The sequence below is a fragment of the Stenella coeruleoalba genome (genome assembly GCF_951394435.1).
Source record: "Stenella coeruleoalba genome assembly, chromosome: 8".
In the NCBI taxonomy this organism is placed as follows: Eukaryota; Metazoa; Chordata; class Mammalia; order Artiodactyla; family Delphinidae; genus Stenella; species Stenella coeruleoalba.
In genome coordinates, this window is record NC_137154.1 from 22,140,398 (window position 1) to 22,162,875 (window position 22,478).

Sequence of the window (22,478 nt, forward strand, 5' to 3'; positions counted from 1 at the left end):
ATCACCTCCACAAAAGACATGATTACAAAATTCTTAAGACTTCAGCAACAGGGAACATGGCAAACAGCCTAGAAACTGAGCACGTGGGCAGGGGGATGGTGAAGAAGGAAGTTCTACTATGATTAATTATTGAAATCATAGAATATGACCTGATTAATTAGGAGAAATAAAAACAATAATAATAGCCGGCATTTTACATGCATTAACTCCGCCAATCCTCTCAACAACTCTGTTATTTCCTCTTTTAGAGGCAATGAGCTCTAACACTGAGAGTCACCCCAGCCACCTCACTCACGGCGCCACAGCTGCAGTCTGTCTGCGGAGCCCATGCTCCTAGCTCATGATGCCACATCATGAACTTACTTTTAAGTAAGCACTTTCACCACATATATTATTTAAAATCTATCAGATTGTACCTCCAAACTCAGGGCCAAGAAATGTCACTACGATAGCACATTAGCGTGATTAGTAAGTGTTCAGGGCATTTTACAATTTTATAACCAGAAGTAATATTTTTTAATATATATTTCTTTTTTAAATTTTCTAAAATTAACTAATTTATTTATTTTGGCTGCGTTGGGTCTTTGCTGCCGCGTGTGGGCTTTCTCTAATTGCGGGGAGCAGGGGCTACTCTTCATTGAGAGTCCAGGCTTCTCATTGTGGTGGCTTCTGTTGCGGAGCACGGGCTCTAGGCGCGTGGGCTTCAGTAATTGCAGCACGTGGGCTCAGTAGTTGTGGCGCACGGGCTTAGTTGCCCCACGGCATGTGAGATCTTCCCGGACCAGGGATTGAACCCGTGTCCCCTGAACTGGCAGGCAGATTCTTAACCACTGCGCCACCAGGGAAGTCCCAGAGAAGTAATATTTTTAAATTCAATAAGGTTGGTGGAAAAAGTGGCTTTCTAAAGTATTCCTTTATGAGTCCAAAGCTAACCTCCCTCACTGGTTAGGGGCCTGCCAACAAGACAGGCAAGAAGAGAAAGGTTCAAGCCTCTTAATGTGAAAACCAATATCTACCATCCCCATTGGCTGCCAGTGCAGACATCCCTTTGAGTGTGAAATCACAATCAATTCTGCTTTCAGAACTATTTAAAATCTGATGGACAGTACTGTGCACCAAGAGGGACAACTCTGTAATTCCTTTGCTGAAACTCTTCACATCCTTCATATGTTTGCGAAGAAGGTAGGGTTTTCAACAAAAATGGTTTATTTCATAAGAATTCCACTGCCATGGGTACAATTCTTTCAAAACAATATGACTCAGTATCCACTGCATTTCCCATTCCTGTCATTTGTTTCTCCAGTGTAAAGGTAAAATGCACAAACGCATAGCTGTTGGAGCCTAACATGACACCTTATATATAGTAAATTGTCAGCACATACTTGCAGAAAGGAAATTAATTTCCTGCATCTCAACTTTTAAACTGAACAGCAAGTATGAAGAGTCTACCTATCCACAGGACATTGTGAATGATGCAAAATATGTATAGTCCTTTCCCTCAAAAACTAAATTTTTTTTTACAGGAGTAGGATTTTTATACATAAAATCAGACAATAGTCAACACAAAAATTGAACTGCTTTAACTCTAAATAGGACAGATTTATAAAAGAGTGAAACCAAGATGCACACGAATAGTCTGATAAGACACAAGTTATAAAGAAGACACAAGTTATCTTTTAGCCATTTTATAATCACTGATGGGTTATTTAAATATTCATTCTCTCAGGGGGAAAATGATTGTATTCATTGATGATGGGGAATGGAATTTCTGAAGTTCTCTGCAAAGCTTTCCCAACTGAAATCTTATCTTTAAGACGCTTCATCTGACCTTATTGTTTCCAAAACAATTAGTTTCCTCCTAGCTAAATACCACCATCTTGACTGATGTGCTTTGTAGAGTTAAGGCAACTCTCGAAAAACGAATCTTGATGTTGGATGGCAAGCCTGGTTGAAAGCATTTCAACCTCTTTCTCAACTACCTGACAAGAACGTCCAACGTTTATAAACTATGTGTTTGTGCCATTTGTCTTTCTGCATTTAGCCAATGACCAGCAAGTCAAAGGCTATAATCATGTAATTTAATACAACATTAAAAAGTAAGCCATCTACCTGACATCTGATAATCTAGACAATAATATTTAGTCTGCCTGTCATATTTATAAAAATTAACCAATCCATTCCTTTGTTGCCATGTAGAAATGGCCAAAATTTCCTGAAATTTTGGGTGTTCCTCAAGACCAAAAAGGATACAGATAAGAAATGCCCTCAGGCCTCCTCTGCACATAGCTTCCAGCTCTGATAGTTTATATCAGGTGGTTCTTTTTCTTAAAATTTTTTGAAGACCCCAAAGAGCTTTTGTTTATGGGAGTGATATCTATCAATATTTACCATATTAGAAATTAAAATTTCAAATATTTGCTTATTGAATCATTAAAATAATACTATCATATATTAAAATAAATATTTTTATTTAAAAAACCTCTTTTCCAAAAACAAAGAAAATAGAAGAGAAGCATTGTTTTACATTGTCTGAATCTTTTAAATGTCTGTCTTAAATAGAAGAACGCTGGATTCTATATTTGCTTCTGCATTGAATTTTTGGAATATGCTGTTTCAGTTGATGAAAATGAAGAAACTCTAGTCTCACACAGATATGTAGCTGGAAAGGGGAGGACTATTTTAATACTCTTTTTATATAACTGGGGATATTATTCTTTGATACACACTAGATATTGACAAATGATAAAGTTTTTAAAAATAATTTCAATGTGCAATATGAAACCCTTTCAGTAAATTTTTCATACTCTTATGTTAAAATCCATTGGTCTATCTTACATGTTGAATGGATTGCGCTCCTGTGCATGATTTTGTAACATCATATATTGGTTATTTGGAAAATGGTGGTTCACTGTGTTATGCAGATCTTTCAAATGTTGACATATTTCATTATGCAATATAAAAATCACATTAGTTAACATTACCAATTTTATCAGAAAAGGCTTTAAATATTGGGAAGCTCTCAAGCTCACAGTACTGGATGTAAGTTTTCCAAAAATCCAATTTTCACTTGACCCATTGCCAATTTTATCATTGGCAATGAATACTGTCAGCTGTTGTCTTGTAGAGACGGGCTCACTTCATTCCTTTTTGAGAACTATACTTTGTCAGTCATTCTTTCAAGTAAAAACGTTGACCCATGAAAGAAAAAACGAAACAAAACAAGTTCAGCACACCCCTCAATTGCACAAGTGTTTTTTCATGAAAAAGTGTTTTTCATTTTTTCCATGAAAAAATTTTCATGTATTTCATGTATATGTGAAATCCAACTGTTGTATTTCAGTATGCAGCAGACGAGGTGTACTCAAGCCTCAAGGTTTAATAAAATTAATAATTTTTACCACTTCATCAAGGACATTTGCAATGGAAACTGGCATTTGCTTTAATTACAAATTCAGGACAGTGAAGATTACAGTGACTACTAGTATAGTTTGGTGCTTCTACCTAGATTCACACTAAGTTACTAGCATCTTTACCCATCATTGCTTTTGCAACATCAGTGCAAACGTCAACTTACTTGACCTTCAGACCTTGGGGTTTTCCAAGGAGCTCCCAGACCACATTTAATATGAGTCTGACCCTCCCACCAAGAACATTAGAAAAGCTGAATAAATGATAAAAAATCAACTACTTAAAGGCATTAGAGAGCTACCAGGGAAGTCCAGAACTTGAGGGGCCAAGATCCTGGAGAGAAGGAAAGTAGTGAAAGTGAATCTAAGAGTCTAAGCTGTTTTTCAACTTATGTCATTTACTGATTTGTAAGCAGAGGCTGAAAAACCAAGAAGTGAAGAAGAAATAGATTAAGAGGCTGAGAAGCTTAGCAGAACTACCAGCAGGTTCACAGTGCTGTGAAGATAAAAAATAGAGTTTGGGATCTCCAAGAAGGAGGGGCTGTGATTTACCTTGAAGGGCTACACCCTAGCAGTAAGCAAGAACTAGAAGTAGAGCAGCCCTCATAAAGCCTGAAACCCAGTTACCAAATCAGCTCAATCCCACATTGGATTAAGATAACCTATGACTACTCTAACTTCTAACAAAATGTTGAAGAGAAGCTTTTCTAAAACAAGATTAAGATAATCATCCAGAGCCTATGTAATATTTTATATACAATGTTCAGCATTCAAACAAAAATTACCAGGTATACAAAGACACCAGATCAAAAGGGAAAATAATATAAATGGACTCACAGGACACCTCAGTTATTGGAATTATGAGACAGGAACTTTAAAATAATTAATATATTCCAATAAATATATTACAAAAATGGAAAATTTTGGCAGGGAACTAAAATCTATAAAAATAGATATTCCAGACCTCTTGAAAACTATAATAACTGAAATATTGATGGCTTTAACATCATATTTGATACAATTCAAGAAAGTATTACTGAACTAGAACATAGATAGTAGAACATATTTGGACTGAAGAAAGAAAGGAAATAAAAAAGGATGGAAAATGCAGGAAAGAGCGTAAATGACATGTGGGACATGGTGAAAAGTCTGGGCACAGGTAATATTTGAAGACATAAGAACTGAGAATTTCCTAACATTTACAAGAATCTACAAACCCCAAACAGAACAAATACAAAGTTAACAATGCCAGGGCATAGTGAAATTACTGACAAACAAAAACAAAGAGAAAATCATAAAAGTAGTCAAATGAGGTAAAAAACATATTACCTTCCAATGTGCAACCATCAGATTGACACTTGGTCTTTCGACAGTTTTCAACAGAGGAAAAATTAACACCATAACAGAATAGAATAACGTCTTAAAAATTCTGAAAAAAAAATAATTACAAACCTAGAATTCTCTACCCAGCAAAAATAAGGGCAATGAAACAATAATATGATAATACTCAATTACTCCAAAATAGGCAAAAAATGAGTGAAGCACATATAACTGGCCGGACAAATAGAGAACAAAATAGTAAGATAAGAGATTTAAAGCCAAATATATCAGCAGCTACATTAAATGTAAATGGATTAAACTCACCAATTAAAAGATGAAGTTTTATTTGTGTGTGTATGTGTGTGTGTGTACATGCATATGAATAAACCATATGCCACTTTCAAGAGACACATTAATGAAAACTTACTTTGAGAAAAAAAATAACTGCAAAATAAATAAAAGTGGAAATGTAAACAGAGGAAGATTACTGCCCATCCAAGGGGAAGGTCAGGAAGGTCAGGGAAGAGTTACTTCATGGGCGGAGTTGGCATTTGACGGTGATAATAAATCATATCCCTCTACTTTAAATACAGAAATAAAAGAAAAATCCATACAGGAGTCAAAAAGATGGGGATCAAAATATGAGCTTTATAACTAATAGAGCTGACTTTGAAAATAGAGCTTGTCCTGCAGTCACAATTTGCCCTCTTACTTATCAAACTTTCCTTCCAAGTCTAGACCTTGGACTACCCCACCTGACAGGGAGTCTGCACAGATGACATGAATCCAGCCAGGTATAAGGAGATCCTCTTCATATCCCTAGAGCCCTTAGAGTAGGGGCTCAGAGAGTGATACCTCCAGACATCTGTCTAGAGATGGTTCTCAGCTTCAAATGCATGTTAGAGTCACCTGGGAAGCTTTAAATACTGCCAATGCCCACGACAAACACCAGACTACTGGGAAAGGATCTCCAAAGGCAGGATCCAGGTATTGTCGTTTTTCTTTAAGCTCCTCAAGTGATTCCAATGTATCTCTCAGGTTGAAAACCACCATGTAAGGCAGACCTGGGCCCCTTTTAAAGTGTGTCTACTATAAGAAAGGTGACACAGGCACAGAAGAGAGGACATACACCTTCCAAACAGCATGAACCCAAAAGAAGAAACAAAATGTCTCATCCATACACATCAGTTTTTTTCCCTAATCTCTCCAATTAGATAATGCCTTCCTTTACCCTTGGGGAGAAATAAATAGAGGAATTATTGAAAGGGTGGAATTATCATCCCAATTCTGTTTCCTTCTCAGGAATGGAGTGGAAGCATTTGCCTTTGTGGTTGATATGGCTTTCAAGTTTGAATTTAATAGATGGATAAGTTTGCACATTAAAAAAAAAAATTGGAGGAACAGCAATAGAGGAACATTTTGAAGCAAGGATTTTTCCCTCTCAATGATCTTTTAGTGATCTTCGAAGCAATGAAAGAATGATTTTTAACAGTCCCAAGTGGAAAGTAAATGAAATGCCTAAACTCTATGTTGGCTGAAATATGCCATCTTCTCCTAGCTCAGGACCTTTACACACACTGTTCTTATGCTGTTCCTATGCTCGTACCCACCCCTCACCCAGTTAATAATTACTCATCCTTTAGATCTCAGGCTCTCAGCACTTTCTCTGATCCATGGACAAATTAAATTCCCCTGCCATATGCTCTCATGAGATCTAGAGCATATGTAATTATATATTTGTGATATGTCTGATTCTTCCAATAAACTATGAATTTCCAAGGACAGGAACCAGATCTGTTTTATTCTTTATTTTATTCCAGGATCCAGTCACAGTTGTTAAATATCTTTGAATAAGAGTCCAGGTCATTCATAGTCTACATAAAGCCTTAAAGTTGCAGATAAGGAAAGAATTTTTTTAAAAAAGAGGGAGAGACAGAGAAAGTGATGCCTTCATTAGAACTGGGAGTACTGGAGAGACTGAAAATGAAAATCAAATAAGGCTGCCAATCTTTGAGCAGGAATCAGTTGCCCATTTTCATCCAACACAATCAACCATAGCATAAGTATACCCACTGGTCAAGAAACTTGTATAAGACAGTATAATTCTGAAAACTAGGCCTCAAAAAATCTCTTTGACCTTCTGCACTCATCCAGAGAACATGCTGGTCCAACTGAGGGGGTAAAAAATAAAGACGACCAGAAGATTCTTCCTACTCCAATGGCCAAAGCATAATAACTAATACCTATTCCAAACAATAATCTTTCCGGGTAACAGTCTGGAGCATGACAGTAACTAACCATCAGGTTAACTATCTTATCTCAAAGGAGGAAAAAATCGTTAATGTGACATCAAATAAACACAGGGCACCAAACTCTGTGGCCAAGGTTCCCTCCAACAACTGGTCAATAGCACGGCACTGAGTTGTCTGCTTGGAAAAACTGTCTCCACCTGGGCTGCCAAAACAATAAGCCAAATATCAGGACAGAAACAAGCGCCTGAATCTTGGAAAATATTTATGAAAATGAAAAAGGTGAACAAATAAAGTTCGCAACTCACTTCCTTGTTGCCCCAAGCAAATCTGTTGCTTAAACAATAACAACAGAATCTAATCAGTAAACCCCTCAGCTGCCAAAATTATACAAGCAACTTGCCTGTTTAAAATGTCACGTTTCCCATCTGATATAAATATTCGCCTTCTGCTCCCATTCCTTAAGTGTCATACAAATCAGACACAATCTAAAATTCACCCTGGCACAACTATTTCTTTTTTCTTTCCTTTCAAATGACCCAGATTGTGCATTATGAAAATTGTGAAGCTTGGTGGTCTTTTTGGTAATTGGAATAGATCACTGAAGTCTAGGTTGCTTTTTAGCCTTGGCTTTTCACATTATTTTACACCTGGGAAGGTCCTGACTAGCTCATCCAAGTCCACTGAGACTTGGTTCAGCCTCAGTAAGCTTTTATACACACAAATGCAAAACTACCTGTTACCTCATTTCCAGAAAAATCATACTAGTGAGACATTTCTTTGCAATTTTTTAAACAACAGAAACAGATCTGGTAAAAAAAAAAAAAAAAAAAACTTAAAAGATGGTTAAAGAGGGACTTCCCTGGTGGTACAGTGGTTGAGAATTCATCTGCCAACGCAGAGGACACAGGTTTGATCCCTGGTCAGGGAAGATCGCACATGCTGCAGAGCAACTAAGCCTGTGTGCCACAACTACTGACCCTGCGCTCTAGAGCCCATGAGCCGCAACTACTGAGCCTGCACTCTAGAGCCCATGAGCCGCAACTACTGAGCCTGCCCGCTGCAACTACTGAAGCCTGTGCGCTCTCGGGCCTGGGTGCCACAACTACTGAGCCTGTGTGCTGCAACTATTGGAGCCTGCACACCTAGAGCCCATGCCTCACAACAAGGGAAGCCACCGCAATGAGAAGCACATGCACCACAGCGAAGAGTAGCCCCCCGTGCACCTCAACTAGAGAAAGACCCAACGCAGCCAAAAAAAAAAAAAAAGTTTAAAGAAAACAATGTGAAAATAATGGAAAAGGTAAGAAGACTAATTTAAAATATTGATACAACCAAAATCAAATTCGCTGGCTATGCAGGATTATGTCAGTATACAGACCTTCTCATTACTGGCAGAAAGCAAGAAGTTTAAACCATCACAAAAATGTTCAACCTGTGCACTTTTGTGCCCTCCTATGAAATTAATTTTATGTTGCAAAGGTATACGTGCAGACTCCAAGTATCACCCACAGATGAACCATATCAGAATCCCCTGGGGTAGTGGTTAAAGATGCAGATCACTAGATGCCACAAAAGACCTTCTGAATTAGACTCTTTCTTAGGAACAGGACCCAGGAATCTGTTCCCTTTCCCCAAATCACCCAAAACCCAGAAAGAGTGGGCTTGCTCTACAAATTTGGCTTCCTCATAAATCCTCAGCAATCCCTTCTAATCCAATCAGAGCCTCTAAACTGCTCTAATAAAGAAATTCAGAGCTGCCTAAGGCATTAAAGTTAAGAGAACCTCTGTGATTCTGTTAGATCTCTGATCTCCCTTGAACCAAGCAAGTACGGAAAAAAATGTGCGAAGTCTACTGGTTAATAGAGTGCTTGAGTAACAGTGCCTTCAACAGAGTAGTGTGATGTTTGGAAGCAGTATAAAAATGTTAATTGCTTCCAATTACCAAAGCCTCTCAAATTCAGGCAGAGAAGCCAAAGCAGAGGCTTATACGGTCAGTTCACAGACAGTGGCCATCCCCCAAGCAACTACACCCTGCACTTTAACTCCTGTGTGATTATAAAGAAGCCCCCTTCCCCAACAATAATGACCATAGTCGCTGTTTATGACCACCTAAGGACTGTAAACACAATCAAGCACCAACAACCAAAACCCCATGGAAACTGCCCCTTCCCTAACATTCAACTAATTTTGAGATATTCTTACACATTAAATTAGGAATGAGAGTTTTCAAAACAAGTAACTCAAATTTTGAACATATTTCAAAGCCCCTTTGAGCAACAAAGGATACCTAGTCTTACACAGAAACGTTAACCAAGAAAGGAAAAGGCCTCATCTACATACACCTCAGAGAAAGCCCCAGAAAAAACATTCACACTATATCTTTAGTTTTAATTGTTTGGTTTACATATTAATAAATATTTATAAAAGCAAAGATTCTGATTTTATTTTTTTGTTTATTTTATGATCAATTCTCATAATTTTTATGATCAACTGATATTTTAAGTAGCACTCAAAAATAATCTCAATTTACAACATGGTGCTTCTAAGAAATAAGGGTTTGACTTAAATGACTCTGAGACAATTATCCAAAAATCAATCACATGGTAAATGGGGGTGGGGGGTGGGAGGAAGAACACCTTTCCTTCATTTAAGACCAAAGACATTACAACCTTCAACAAGTTTTGTATGACCTTTCAGCTGAAATCTTTATTATCAAAAAAGAGACTGCAGGACTCCAGTTTTTCCTATCTTAGGGAAAGCAGAGGTAAGGATTGCCCCCCAAAAAAAGAAAGAAAGAAAAGAAAAGCTGTCTAAAGTCTTATTTGTAGAGAAAAAGGTCAAGCAGTGGTAGAAAGGAAACAGAAAGCATACTCTTACTCATTTGGGGCTTAATCTCTTCATCCAAGTCCAAATCTTCTAAATCAAGGAAGTTGTCTACCTAGAAAAGGATTAACATCATCTTTATGCAAATTAGACCTAGAGAAAAATATGCAATTAAGAATCAGTGAATCCACTTCCACAACACTCAAGTGAGCAAATGAATCTCCTTTTCTCATTAACTTTTGAGTCCCAGATAGAGATCTTTGTGTTCACTGTGCTTTCCCAGAGACATCTGAAAGAAGCACTAAATCTGGAAGTTGGCCGGGATTTCACAGGCACCACAGTAAGATCTCTATACTGAAAGGGAAAAAACAGTCTGGGAAGTTTTTGAAAAGTTTTTGTTCCTGATTCTATCCCAGAATATATACCACCATCAAGACAGTCTGAAACAATGTTTCTATTTTTTGGTTTTCTTTTATTGCTTTTGCTCCTCAAGCAAATGATGGTGGTGGGTCTGGCTATTCTCACAACAGTGCGCTTTAAACTCCAAAGAGAGAGTAGAAACTACAGAAAGCAGGGGAGAAGGTTCATTCAAGACAAAATCATCCTGCCCCAGGTAATCACAAGAGAGGTGAACAGAGCAAAAAATCAAGTGTTCTCTCTTTTGAGCAAATAAAACTGAAAATTACTTCAAAGGTAAAAAGCAGAGCAAATGACCTTTACAGACAGTAGCAGCATTTCAATGTTGCTTTCCACTGCAAGCTGACAATGAGACATTTTAGATTAACAAAATGGTAGCACTTCAGACATGAACGGATTCATCTCAGGTGAATATCAAAGAGTGTGAATAAACAAATGATTTCACCACTGGCACCCGAAGGCAGATCTAGTAAAGGCATGATGTCAAAATGCCTTTTATGCTTATGACCTAAAACATGTACATAACAAAATACCATAAAATTATAAATTTAGATCTCATCATTGGAATTCAAAACACAGCCTGGGTCTTTCTTCCCCACTCTCTACCTGCCAGACCATGGCTTGGAGCTTCCATACTTGGAAGTACATAACTACAGTTATTTTTTGACTTCCAAGGGACAGCAAAAATTTATCTTCCATATGATGGTTTCAGTACTAAAACTTGAGAATCTGTTATATTGTCAGGACGAGAGTCACGTTTCTCTATTGAAGCACCCCTTCCATTTGTAAAGCTTTGAGGAAAAAAGATCCAGAACCCAGGCCACCAAGGACAGTTTAAGATAATCAAACACCACTTTTTTTTTTTAAAGCATATAGACAAAATCTGCTGAATTCTCCAAATTTGTATGACAGACAGCAAATGAGTCCTGTGAGGTTTTTATGCTCTTTCTGGGTTTTGGCCATGGAATAAAATCGAATCATGCCTTACCTTCACCTTTCCTGCCCGATTCAGATCACCCTGAAAGGAACTGCCAACTTTTTGGCCTTCATCCATCACTATCTGGAAAAACAAACAAACAAACAAACAACATTGAGGACATATTGATGGGAAGATGAAACAAGTGAAAATAAAGGAGCTGATGTTGTAGCCCTTCAGGCACTAAAATTCCCTTTCCGCTTTCTGTTAATTAGCTATGCGTGACAAACCATGACACCTTAGTGACAGCAGATTCACTAAGTCATAGCAGCCATCAGGGAATAGGTTCCAGGAGGTCTGACTTCTACTTCTGTCTTCTAGACTCATCTACAGTGTAACCTAGGGTAAATTATTTAACCCCAATTTTTTCATGTGTAAAATATGAACACTCCGCACCTCATTACCCCAGCCCCCGTCCCATCCCACCCCAATGAGCCGCTGAAGGACAAATCAGAGAATGCTAATACAACATTTTCAAGTTACTAGGAAAAAATACCGTGGAACAATTCTTTGCCTCTCACACACTGGTTAAAGACTCAATAGAAAATGTAATTCCAATTGCCAATGATGGCCAGTAGACAGTGAATCCTCTAGAAAGAAAAGTTCTTGTCCCATAATCACCTCACTGGAAATAAGTTATAGAATTAAAGAATTATAGCCCTTCGCTGTATATAAACACACTTCTAACATGGAGATTTTTCTCCCTTGCATAAAACCATAATCTCATATACAATTCTGTCCACAATATCACAGGGAATACACGATGAGATAGAAAGTAGAAACTCAAATGGCTTAAAAAATAGAACAGCTTCCACTAGGATTCCTCGATAGTTAAAAACCATAGCTAAAGAGAATGTGAATATAGTCTATGAAGTCTTGAAGATTAGGAAGAGAGCATCTAACATTTATTTATTGACCAAATCTTGGAAGAACCAAGATAACATATTCTACTTTAAGTCTGAAGGACATGAATCCAGGACAGGTAAAAGAAACTCTCATTTACACAGAGAATTACAAAAAGGAACTCTTTTGTCCCAGAGGACAAGCTAAAATATAGACATAATTTCAAGAAAAATCTGTAGATGGCAGATCCTTAAGAGGTTTTTAACAAAAATTGGGGATAATTAAGTTACTATCATAAAAGTTGGCTGTTGAAATCATGAAATGTAATGATGATTTTCAGTAAAGTATCCCAAAGGCACTCCTTCTAAAATTAGGAATCTGAGTTACTGATCCAATAGTTGTCCGATGTTTCTTATTATGGTCTCTTTCTTTTTTTTTAATTCATGAAAAAATTTTTTTTCTGTTTCCGTAAATGTGCTATGGTATTACCTGTTCCTCTTCTGAACACTGTGACGAAGTACGAAGAAAGATGGCTTTATTGCTAAGATGGTGATCATTTGGTTCATTTCTCTGAGTAAATTTTACTGAAGGAAAATTGTTTTCTGAAGAATTGATTCCAAAGGCTCCTCTTTTGGTCACATTATCTGAAATGATAAATTACATAATATTAGAAAACACCCACCACATCCAGTCTAGTTTATTTTGTGTTTATTGAGAATCTTTCTTCCAAACAAACAAAAAAAATACTTTTCAAAAAAATCTACAAACTGAATGCTTGAAGCATTAAACACTCTTAACCTATAAAGTTATTTCTAAAAATGCATAGAAAGATAACACTATTTCATTCACTATTCAACAAACATTTATAAGTTTGTATCCAGCACTGTTCTCAGCCATTGTTAAGAGGTCAATAAAGTATTTGCAAGACTCTTGGACATTACCGATCTCATTTTTTTTCTAAATTTGAGGTTTTTTTAAAAAAATATGGAGGCAATGTATGGATGATTTTAGAAAATTTGTAAAAGAAAAAGATTAAAATTAGAATATCACTCATAATCCTACAAGACAGAAAAGCTGCAACAAAATTTTTTCAGTGGCTATTTTTCTCATCTTTTATCTATTCACCCATAAACTTCTAAAAGTCAAATGGAATTGTACTGTACATACCATATTATAAGTCAACTTGAGAGCAATATTTTTTTCATACTATTGCATATTCTGCATAATTTTAATGATTATAGAGAATTCCACCGTATATATTTAACATAGTTTATTTAACCAATTCCTATTCTCAACTATTTAAAACTATACACAATGAATACGTTTGTGTTAAATCTTTGCACATTCATGATTATGTCCTTAGGATAAGGAAAGAGTCTAAGATTCATCCTAAATTAAGAGAAAATTATAACATGATGCCATTAACAGAAATGTGGGGGACAAATTCAGATGAGAGAGAATGAATTAACTTTTGTCCATGCTGCACTTGAGGTGCCAGTGGAAACTGTGAGGGAAATGTCCCAGAGGCAGCTGCAAATGTAGGCTAAAATGTGGGAGAGAGATCACAGCAATAGGTAAAGAGCTGGTAGTCGATTACACTGGGGCAGTGGTTTAAGCCATAAAATTATTTTTAATATTAGCAGCAATATTAAAATAAATAAGAGTTAACATTTACTTGAGGGTCAGACTGTCTTTTATTATGCATCTCATAAATCTCATTTAAGCCTCACAACAAGCCTAGAGGTAGGTACTGTTAGTATCCCCATTTTACAGGTGAAGAAACCAAGGCCTACAGAGAGATTAAATAATTTGTTCAAAGTTACACAGCTGGTAAGTAGCAGAGTGGGGATGTGAACCCAGGCCTTCCTAATCCAGCACTCACTGCCGTGCAACTTAGAACAGTACAGTAAATGAAGGGAAAGGGTTCTTAGAGCATAGAAGAATAAAGCAGAAAAAAAAAAGAAATTTTAAAAAGCCCAGAAAGGAGACAAAGAAGAAAAGTTTACAACAGTACCAGAACCCAGGGAGCATGGCACATACTAAAACTAGAACTCCCTTGCTGCAAATGACAATAGCAAAACACAGGAATCTACTTCAAGGATCACTAGAAGAGTGACTAAGGGATTCAAAAGAGGCCAAGTGGCAGAAATCAAGCTACCGTCAGATTAGGGCACCCTGTTCCATCCCCTTACAATACTCCACCATGGAAAGATTCTGGAGACATGGGTTTATTTGTGAACAACCTGGTCAGGTATCTAACTGAAGGGGTTACAAAACAGCCTAACCCACCAAAGTGGCATGTTTCTCTTGAGTCACTGGTTGCATGGCTTCAAAATCAGGAAAGATTGTTGTTGTTCTAATGATCTCGGCCTGGTGCAAGGCAGCCAGAATCCTGTGTTTGCTTCTGAATACCTCATCATTGGTAGAATTAAGACTTGTAGGGGGACTTCCCTGGTGGCACAGTGGCTAAGAATCCGCCTGCCAAAGCAGGAGGCACGGGTTCAGGCCCTGGTCCAGGAAGATCCCACACGCTGCACAGCAACTAAGCCCGTGCGCCACATCTACTGAGCCTGCACCCTAGAGCCTGCGAGCCACAACTACTGAAGCTCACGCGCCTAGAGCCTGTGCCCCGCGACAAGAGAAGCCACTGCAGTGAGAAGCCTGCGCGCCGCAACTAGAGAAAGCCTGCGCGCAGCAACGAAGACCCAACGCAGACAAATAAATAAACACATAAATGTATTTAAAAAAAAAAAGACTTGTAGGGATATCTATAGGACATTAACACAGAAATACTGTTGGGGAGAAGAGATAAGGTAGCCTAGCCTATAATACAGCATTAGCTCAGTAAGCCAGAGAGGGAAAACACAAATATTTAAATGCACCGCTTTTTCTTTCAAAGGGCTTTATTAGCAAACACCACCAGCTCAGGCCAGCTCTCTCTACTGCCTCCTGCACCAGCACCCACGACTCCTAATTAGCTACTACAGGGACGGGTGACCCCTTCCTTGTGCCCCAACAAATCCCTGCAAACTCTGATATGAAGCACTCGCCTTGGCTGCTGGGGGTGGAGGGGCTGAGGGGCTGATTAAGGAAGGTGATGGGAGGGTTACAGGAACACTGCTGGAGTAACCAGCACGATGCCAGGCCACAGAAGTGAGGACAAAATGGTCTTAGGTTTACCCTCCCTGACTTCTTCCTCTTTTACAGCCACAATTATGGCTGTAAAATCATCAGTCCTAGGGCAGAGACAAGCAGTGGCAGCAGCGTGGAGCAAGACAGGCATGGAGATGCTTGGAAACAGGAGTGAGGAGGAATGAAAGGGTCCTTCAAACTTCATCAAAGTTAGAGGCAACCAGTGGCTCCCTGCCATTCCTCAGTGCCCTGTTCTAATAAGACGCGGAATAGTTTCAGTTCTCCTTGCTTATCCTTTAAGTTTAGCACAACCTAAGCCTAGTATTTCCTGAGAAAATGCCGTGTACTCAGCACAACACTACTGTAATAATCTATTGCTTTACATACTTGAAAACCACAGTGATGTCTGGGAAGAACAGATGTTCCGTAAGGACAAGTTCTGTTTGTTCTTATCATCACTCAGTGTGCTCCTCTGCCATTTCCAATAAAACACCAGGTTATTTGACAAATAACCAGATGAAACTCCTTCAAAATAAAGAGCAAAATGTAATGAAGTCCCAGCTTCTGATGCTGATGTGGAGCGATGGTTGAGGTCTCAGATCTAACACAACTTCTTGTTTACTCTTTCAAAACTTCGTCCTTTCATAAACATAAAGCTTTCATTTTTAAAATATGGAAAGATTCAGAAAAGAACTTGTTCCCTCTCTGACTGAACCTACAGTTTCAGACTCCTTTCTAAACCTTGAAAGCAGTTTCACAAGAGAAAGTACTATTTCACTCCAAAGGCCCCGAAGTGCTTCTTACAAATGCTTTTATCATTTTTTAAAAAAACAGCGAAAAAAAAAAAATCTCTTGGCAGCAGAAGATAGGAAAGAAGTTCTTTTTCAATATGATAATGACAAAATGGCAGATGTTGGCACAGCCCAGAATCCGAAGTGGCCTAAAGCCTGATTAGAGTGCCAGATGCTGCTTCCCAGAGTTATCCTGGTGGCCATCCAAACATGCCACCCAAGTGTGCGTTTCATCTTCTTCTGTTTCTGCTTCTCATCAGAGTCCTTTTCTACCTTTTCATCTTATCCCTAATGTTCCTTGCTTTGAAATAAGTGCCAGACATAACACACTTTGGAAATCTAACAGCAATATTTCAGAGAACAAGTCGGTTACTGAGACCTGAAAGAGTGTTTCTTTGGGCATTTCTGAGTCAAAACTTCAATACACATGAAACAAAGGTTTTTTGCTAAAGGTTTCATTATTCTGAAGCAATGGAATTTCAATTTTCTTTTGATACCAAACAGACAAGCTTCCAACAGATCTCCCTTACAAGGTCACCAACTACACCTACAATGTCTAATTTCAGGCCAAAGAAAAAGGTTACACTCCTGCAAAACGCTGAAACTATGGACGCCTCGATAAATTAAACACCAATCGTAAATTGACTGTACATCTTCCAGATGAAAGCGGTCAGTTTCAGAGAACTCGGTTTTGAAAGAAACTTTTTAAAAATTCAAATTCATCCATTCAAAGGCCAGACTAGTGTCCATGAGCTTAGAAGAAAGTTTACACTTTACAGGAAAGTTCTCACAGATCAACACAACCAACATCAGAATTCATGACCTAATTCTCCCAGCAACACCTGAGTGTCCGTTCTTCTGCACCATGGTCAACAGAAATACAAATCAAGAGCATGTTCTCAGTTGTGAAGAGATACTGAATATGTTGTTAAGTAGGAAAGAAACATTCATGGGGGGAAAATTCTGTGCAACACTGGGTAGTTGCCAAAAACCTCCTGCCAAGAGCATAGGGCATAAGCAATCATGCTTATAACAAGACTGGGTCCTTTGAAAGTCAGGGGGGTGATTTTCATATCATACTCCTAGCCTAAAGCAATGTTGCTCTGGACAAAATTTGCCCTTCATCTGCCCAGCCAAACTACTTCACTCCACTGCTTCTTAATCACATACTCCTTGGTATATGGCCTCCCCTGGAGCGACAGTCCTTAGGATTAAATAAGCAATTTAAAAACCAATCAATCATAAATCAGAATAAGTCCAAAGAAGCTAAATTCAGCAGACAAATGTTTTGTCTAAATTCCCTTTGCAGTGGTCTGAATTCCGACTGTTTCATGTTCTTCACTGGAAAGGGCACAGGGAGGAGAGGATTACCTTAGCCTGGCCAGTCAGGAATAATTGTACTTTCCCCGAGGCTGGATGATAATTGACTCATTATTCATAGACATAGCTCTCCAGCTGCCAAGACACAAATGCACAACCCTAGCTCAGAAAAAAAAAAAAGTGTGTCAAAAGTCTAAGATGAGGCACACAATAGCAGTAAGTTGACATTTTGAAATGTCCAGTGTTAGGCACGTAACAGAGAGAAAAAAAGAAGTGAGGATAGTGTAAAGTTGCTGTAAGTTTATTTTCAGGGAGAAAAGCTGAGTGGTAGTTGAGTTATGCAACTTATTCAACCCACAGGTTGTATCATGGGCATCAACTATGTGCAAAGTGACCCAAGATGGGTAAGACCCAGTCCCTGCCCTTATGGAGTCCACGAACTAAGAAGTTTAGCCAGGTATGCAAACCACCCAAATAGAACACAACTAACGCAGAGGATATAAGGGAACACAAAGTTAGAGAAGGGTGAAATCGCAATTGGTTTGGGAGAATCACAGAAGACTTCATATAGGAATGGGGAGTCTGAGCCGGGCTTTGAAAGACGGCTACGATTTCAGCAGGTGAGCCCTGTGAGGAGGTATCCCACAAAGGGAAAACTGCACAAACAAAGCTCCCAAGGTGGGAACACGTGGGGCCTGAGGAAGAACCACCAAGGCAGGAGCACATATTCTGCGATGCATGGAAGGGCCGCTATTTGCAGGGCTTGACAAAAACTCTGTACTACACCAAGGCCCTTGGGAGTCATAACTAGAGCTGTGCTCTAAGATGAAATGGATGGAAGGCGGCAGAGTGGTTCAGATACTTTCATACTAGAAAGTATGGCGCTACTGTGGCAATCCAGGTGAGAAGTAAAGGGAGCCTCAGCGATGGATTTAAGAAACGAGAAAACAGCTCACAATGTGGGTTCTTTTTGTGTTTCTAGAACAGAAATGAAGACACTATCTCCAAGCGGTTATGTTTCCTCCCTCTAGATATCTCAGAATGTTCACCTTATCTTCCCATGGCAATCTGTATTATTATTTTAGTTTAATTTGGCATGCCCCAGATAACTTAAAAACAACAACAACAACTAAACAATCTCTGTGATGGTGGCAGTAGACATTACAGCATGCTTGCAACCTGTCAAATGGATTACATGTTGGTGCAAAGAGGCCACATATATCATCCCATAATATAAACTCACCTTCCCAACCGCTTTAGTCAAGGCCACAGAAGGGAGCTGGTCCAGCGTGGGAGCAGATGCAGCGTATTTGAGCACAGCTTCCCTGAGCTCCCAGAATGCCTAACAGGGTGACACTGTCTACACAAAGTAGGATCTTGTTTCTTTTTGTATCACTGTCCTTATCTACTTAAAAATTTCAAGGCTATGCACAAATGGTTTATTTTCTTAATAGGAAATATTTATGACAAGCAGCATCCTCCTAGTTCTTCAGCCAAACCCAGAGTCACGAGGCCATATGCTCATCCAGTGAAGCACTGAGGTAAGGATCTAGGTATCCGTGAATAGTAGCTCCACCTCTCCATAGCTTTAGTGAGGTGTATTTATAGAATTCACTTAAGTGTACAATTCAATAATTTTTAACAAATATATAGAGTTGTCCAACCATCACCACAATTACATTTTTAGATCATTTCCATCACCCCAAAAAGTCCCAGGTACTCATCTGTAGCCACTCCCCGTTCCTACTGCCAAACACAGGCAGCCACTAATCTACTTTTTATAGCTAAAGATATGCCTTTCCTAGACATTCCATATAAATACAATCATATGATACATGGTCTTTTGTACCTGACTTCTCTACTTAGAATGACATCTTTGAGGGTCATCCATGTTGTAGTATATGTCAGTATTTCACTCCTTTTTATCGTCAAAAACTATTCCATTATCTGGATAGACCACATTTTGTTTTTCCATTCACCAGTTAATGGACATTTGGATTGTTTCCACATTTGGTACCCCCTTGATTCTAATACTGAGTTGGATCCAAAGACCACCATCACTAATCCAATTCCACGCGGTGCCACGACATGCTGAAATCAACACAAAGGCCAACCACAGAGTTCCAGCTTCCCTTCACACCCCAGCAAGGGGAAAAATGCATATAGTAATTGAAGCTACAACTCTGATCATCTTATTGTCTCATATGGTCACAGCCTTAGAAACATGATCCTGTTTTCTTCTCCAAATGTATCTGAAATCATCTGCAATTACATTTCTTAATTGTCCATGCTCTGTCTCTTCCCACTAAAATGTAAGCCTAAGGAGAATAGGGACCTCTCCATCAGAAACTTACTCACAATTCCTGAAAGGGAAAATGTTGTTTCCCCATTCCCAAGGACATGTAATGATTAAGACTGAAAGGTAGACTGACACACTACACTCCACCCAGTGAGCTCACTGTGTGCTTAGCACCACGCTAGGCTGGAAGACTAGGAATTGGGAAGGTTAAAGGACATGACTTCTGCCTATGAGAAACAGAATCTATCCCCTTAAAACTGTTACTCACTCAAAGGCATAACATTCTGCTTATCTTTCAGCCAGCATTTCCATGTCTAAGAATGTATCCAAAAAAATAATTAAATATGTGGGCAAAGATTTCACTACAAAGCCAAAAATGTCTGACCTATTCCCCTGAAAAGTTTTACTTAATCAAGGCCTTACATTTTTTCATATCTTTGAACGAGCATTTCCATGTGTAAAAATTTATCCAAAGGCCACAAATGAGAAGGGTGCAAAAATGTAGCTACCAAAAATTAATACTACTACTAATACAGCCAAAGTCATTACAAGGACCTACGAGGCTATCCATGCCTCATCCCCCACCCCCACCTCCACACCCCCCGACCTCAGCTTCTCCTCCTCTCACCCCTGCTCAGGCCACTCTGGTCACTCTGGCCTTCTCGTTATTCCCCAACCAGGCCAGGCACTGCTGTCACTAGGCCTCTGCACTAGTTGTTCCCTTGGCCTCAAATGCTTTTCCCTCAAGTCTCTGCAGGCTTAACTCCCTCTCTTCCTTCCAATCCTCACTCGGAGTCTACCTTCCCACGGAGGCCTAACCAAATCCCCCTACATAAAATTGCAACCTCACACCCCTGCTACCAGCACTCATGATCCTCCATACGCTGCACTGTATTATTTTTCTTTCCCAGAGAAATTACTATTTTCTAACACAGATATTTTTCTTATTTGTTGTGTTTATTGTTTGTTGTCTGTCTCCCCCTTACAGGATGCAAATTCCCTGAAGATAATGATCTTTGTCTGTTTTCTTCACTTATGTGAACAGCACTTCACACATACTAGGTGTTCAACGAGCATTAACTGTATGAATGAGGATGTGCAATATAACATCATTTATAGAAGCAAAAAATTTGAAATAACTTGTGTTCAACAAAAAGGATGGCTAAATAAATAATGGCCTATCCATACGATTACATACAATGCAGTCATGAAAAATACTGTTAAATAACCAAATTTATTGACATGGAAAGATGTTTATAACATAAGGTTATATGAAAAAGCAAGTTACAAAAAGAGTATATAGTATGATCACACTGTTACAAAATAATTATAATAAATTTGCTGAATATATAAATGAAAGAAACTATTAGGTTGAGCCCTTACTATAATTCAGGTACTATTAATATAAACAAACATCTATGTGTATGTGTGTTTTACAGATAATTATTTAATTCTAAGAATCAGCCTATGAGGTAGAGCCTATTACATCCATTTTATAGATAATAAAACTGAAACTCAGAGATATTAAATAACTTTCCTAAGACCACCTAATTTGGAAGTAGCAGAGCTTAGGTTCAAATCCTGGTTGTCAACAAGTCTATATTCTTAACTAATAATTGTATACATATATACAAATTAATCAACAGAAAAATTCAGGAAGGACATATAATACACTCATGGTTTATCTCTAAGACACGGGATTATGGCTTTATTAATTAGATATAGGTTTGCCTACATGAAACAGATACCCAAAGTAACAATCAGTTAAACAAGATGGAAGTCTATTTCTCACTCATGCAATAGTACAGGTGTAGATAATTCAGGGCTAATATGGTTGCTCTGCTCCACAAAGTCATCCTAGAACCGAGGCTCCTCCTATCTTTCTGCTCTGCCGTTCCTAAGACACGACCCTTCTCCACATAATCCAGCATGAAGCACCACCACACCCTTGCTCCAAGCAAGAGTATGAAGAAAGAGAAAGAAGCCTGGACGTCTATTTCCCTCTGTTACTAGTGAAGGCGTGGTTTAAGCTACTATATCAAGGAGGCATCAAAATAGAGCAGCTGAAATAAGTATTTTATTTCTCATGTAACAGTTTAGGGCAGGTAGACAGGCTCTGTTCCATGAGATGACCCAGGAATCCAGGAATCAGCACATGGCTTCTACCTTTGGGTCTAAGGAGTTGCTCTAATGACTGCCTAGTTCCTGCCAGGGGAAATGGAATTAAAAGAGTCCAGGGCACATTTCTTAAGGATTTGACCCAGAAGTTACACATATCAGTTCCCCTCACTTCTTACTGGCACATACTTAGTCAAATGACTATACCCAACTGCAAAGGAGAATGAGAAATGTAATCTTCATTCTGAATGACCACAGAGTAGTTAAAAATTTTACTGCTGCAGAAAGAGTATGTTTTTTGTTTTGCTGTATATCTGTATATGCATGTGTTTTGGTGCCTCTCTGTATTTTCTAATTTTCCTACCATGAACAAAAAAATAAACATTCATTTGTAAAGGTGAAAAGCATTTTCTTCAAACCCTCAATCCAGGGAGAACACATACATGCATCTCCTTCCTCCTTAAGAAGTCTTTCCTAGAAATACCAAAGAAAAATATACATATACATATATGATATTTTACACTTACATTTTTTAATATTTTGGATTCATGTTTCCTTTAATATTTAACTTTGAGGTCCCTCTTTTAAATCATAGTTACCCCAATCATAAAATTTTACACTTGAGTACATTTTTTAAAATTACAAAGTACCCTCATGTATGAAATACAGAGCAGAAAAGTTACCAAAAGCACAAAATTATTGGAGGGCCATCTCCTAGAAGTACGTGCAACAAGATGCCTTCATAGCCCAGGTGGTCTCCCAAGTCTCTTGCCTGTGTAC

General features: G+C 38.5%; 1 protein-coding gene across 6 annotated transcripts in view; it reads right to left on the bottom strand.

Annotated features, from left to right (window-relative positions):
- The window catches only part of IFTAP (intraflagellar transport associated protein), an 89,412-nt gene that overhangs the window by 39,443 nt on the left and 27,491 nt on the right, over nucleotides 1-22,478 (bottom strand). For 5 of the 6 annotated variants that reach the window (XR_013829313.1, XM_079928229.1, XM_079928230.1 and 2 more), the window contains 3 exons: nucleotides 12,528-12,682; nucleotides 11,208-11,279; nucleotides 9,851-9,917 (listed from right to left, as the gene is read on the bottom strand). Coding sequence is in view for 5 of the 6 variants with exons in the window: in XM_079928229.1 (XP_079784355.1) it covers nucleotides 9,851-9,917; nucleotides 11,208-11,279; nucleotides 12,528-12,682 (294 nt within the window). In the remaining variant the exon portion in view is untranslated. The remainder of the gene's footprint in view (nucleotides 1-9,850; nucleotides 9,918-11,207; nucleotides 11,280-12,527; nucleotides 12,683-22,478) is intronic. The other variant, XM_079928231.1, reaches the window with a different exon arrangement.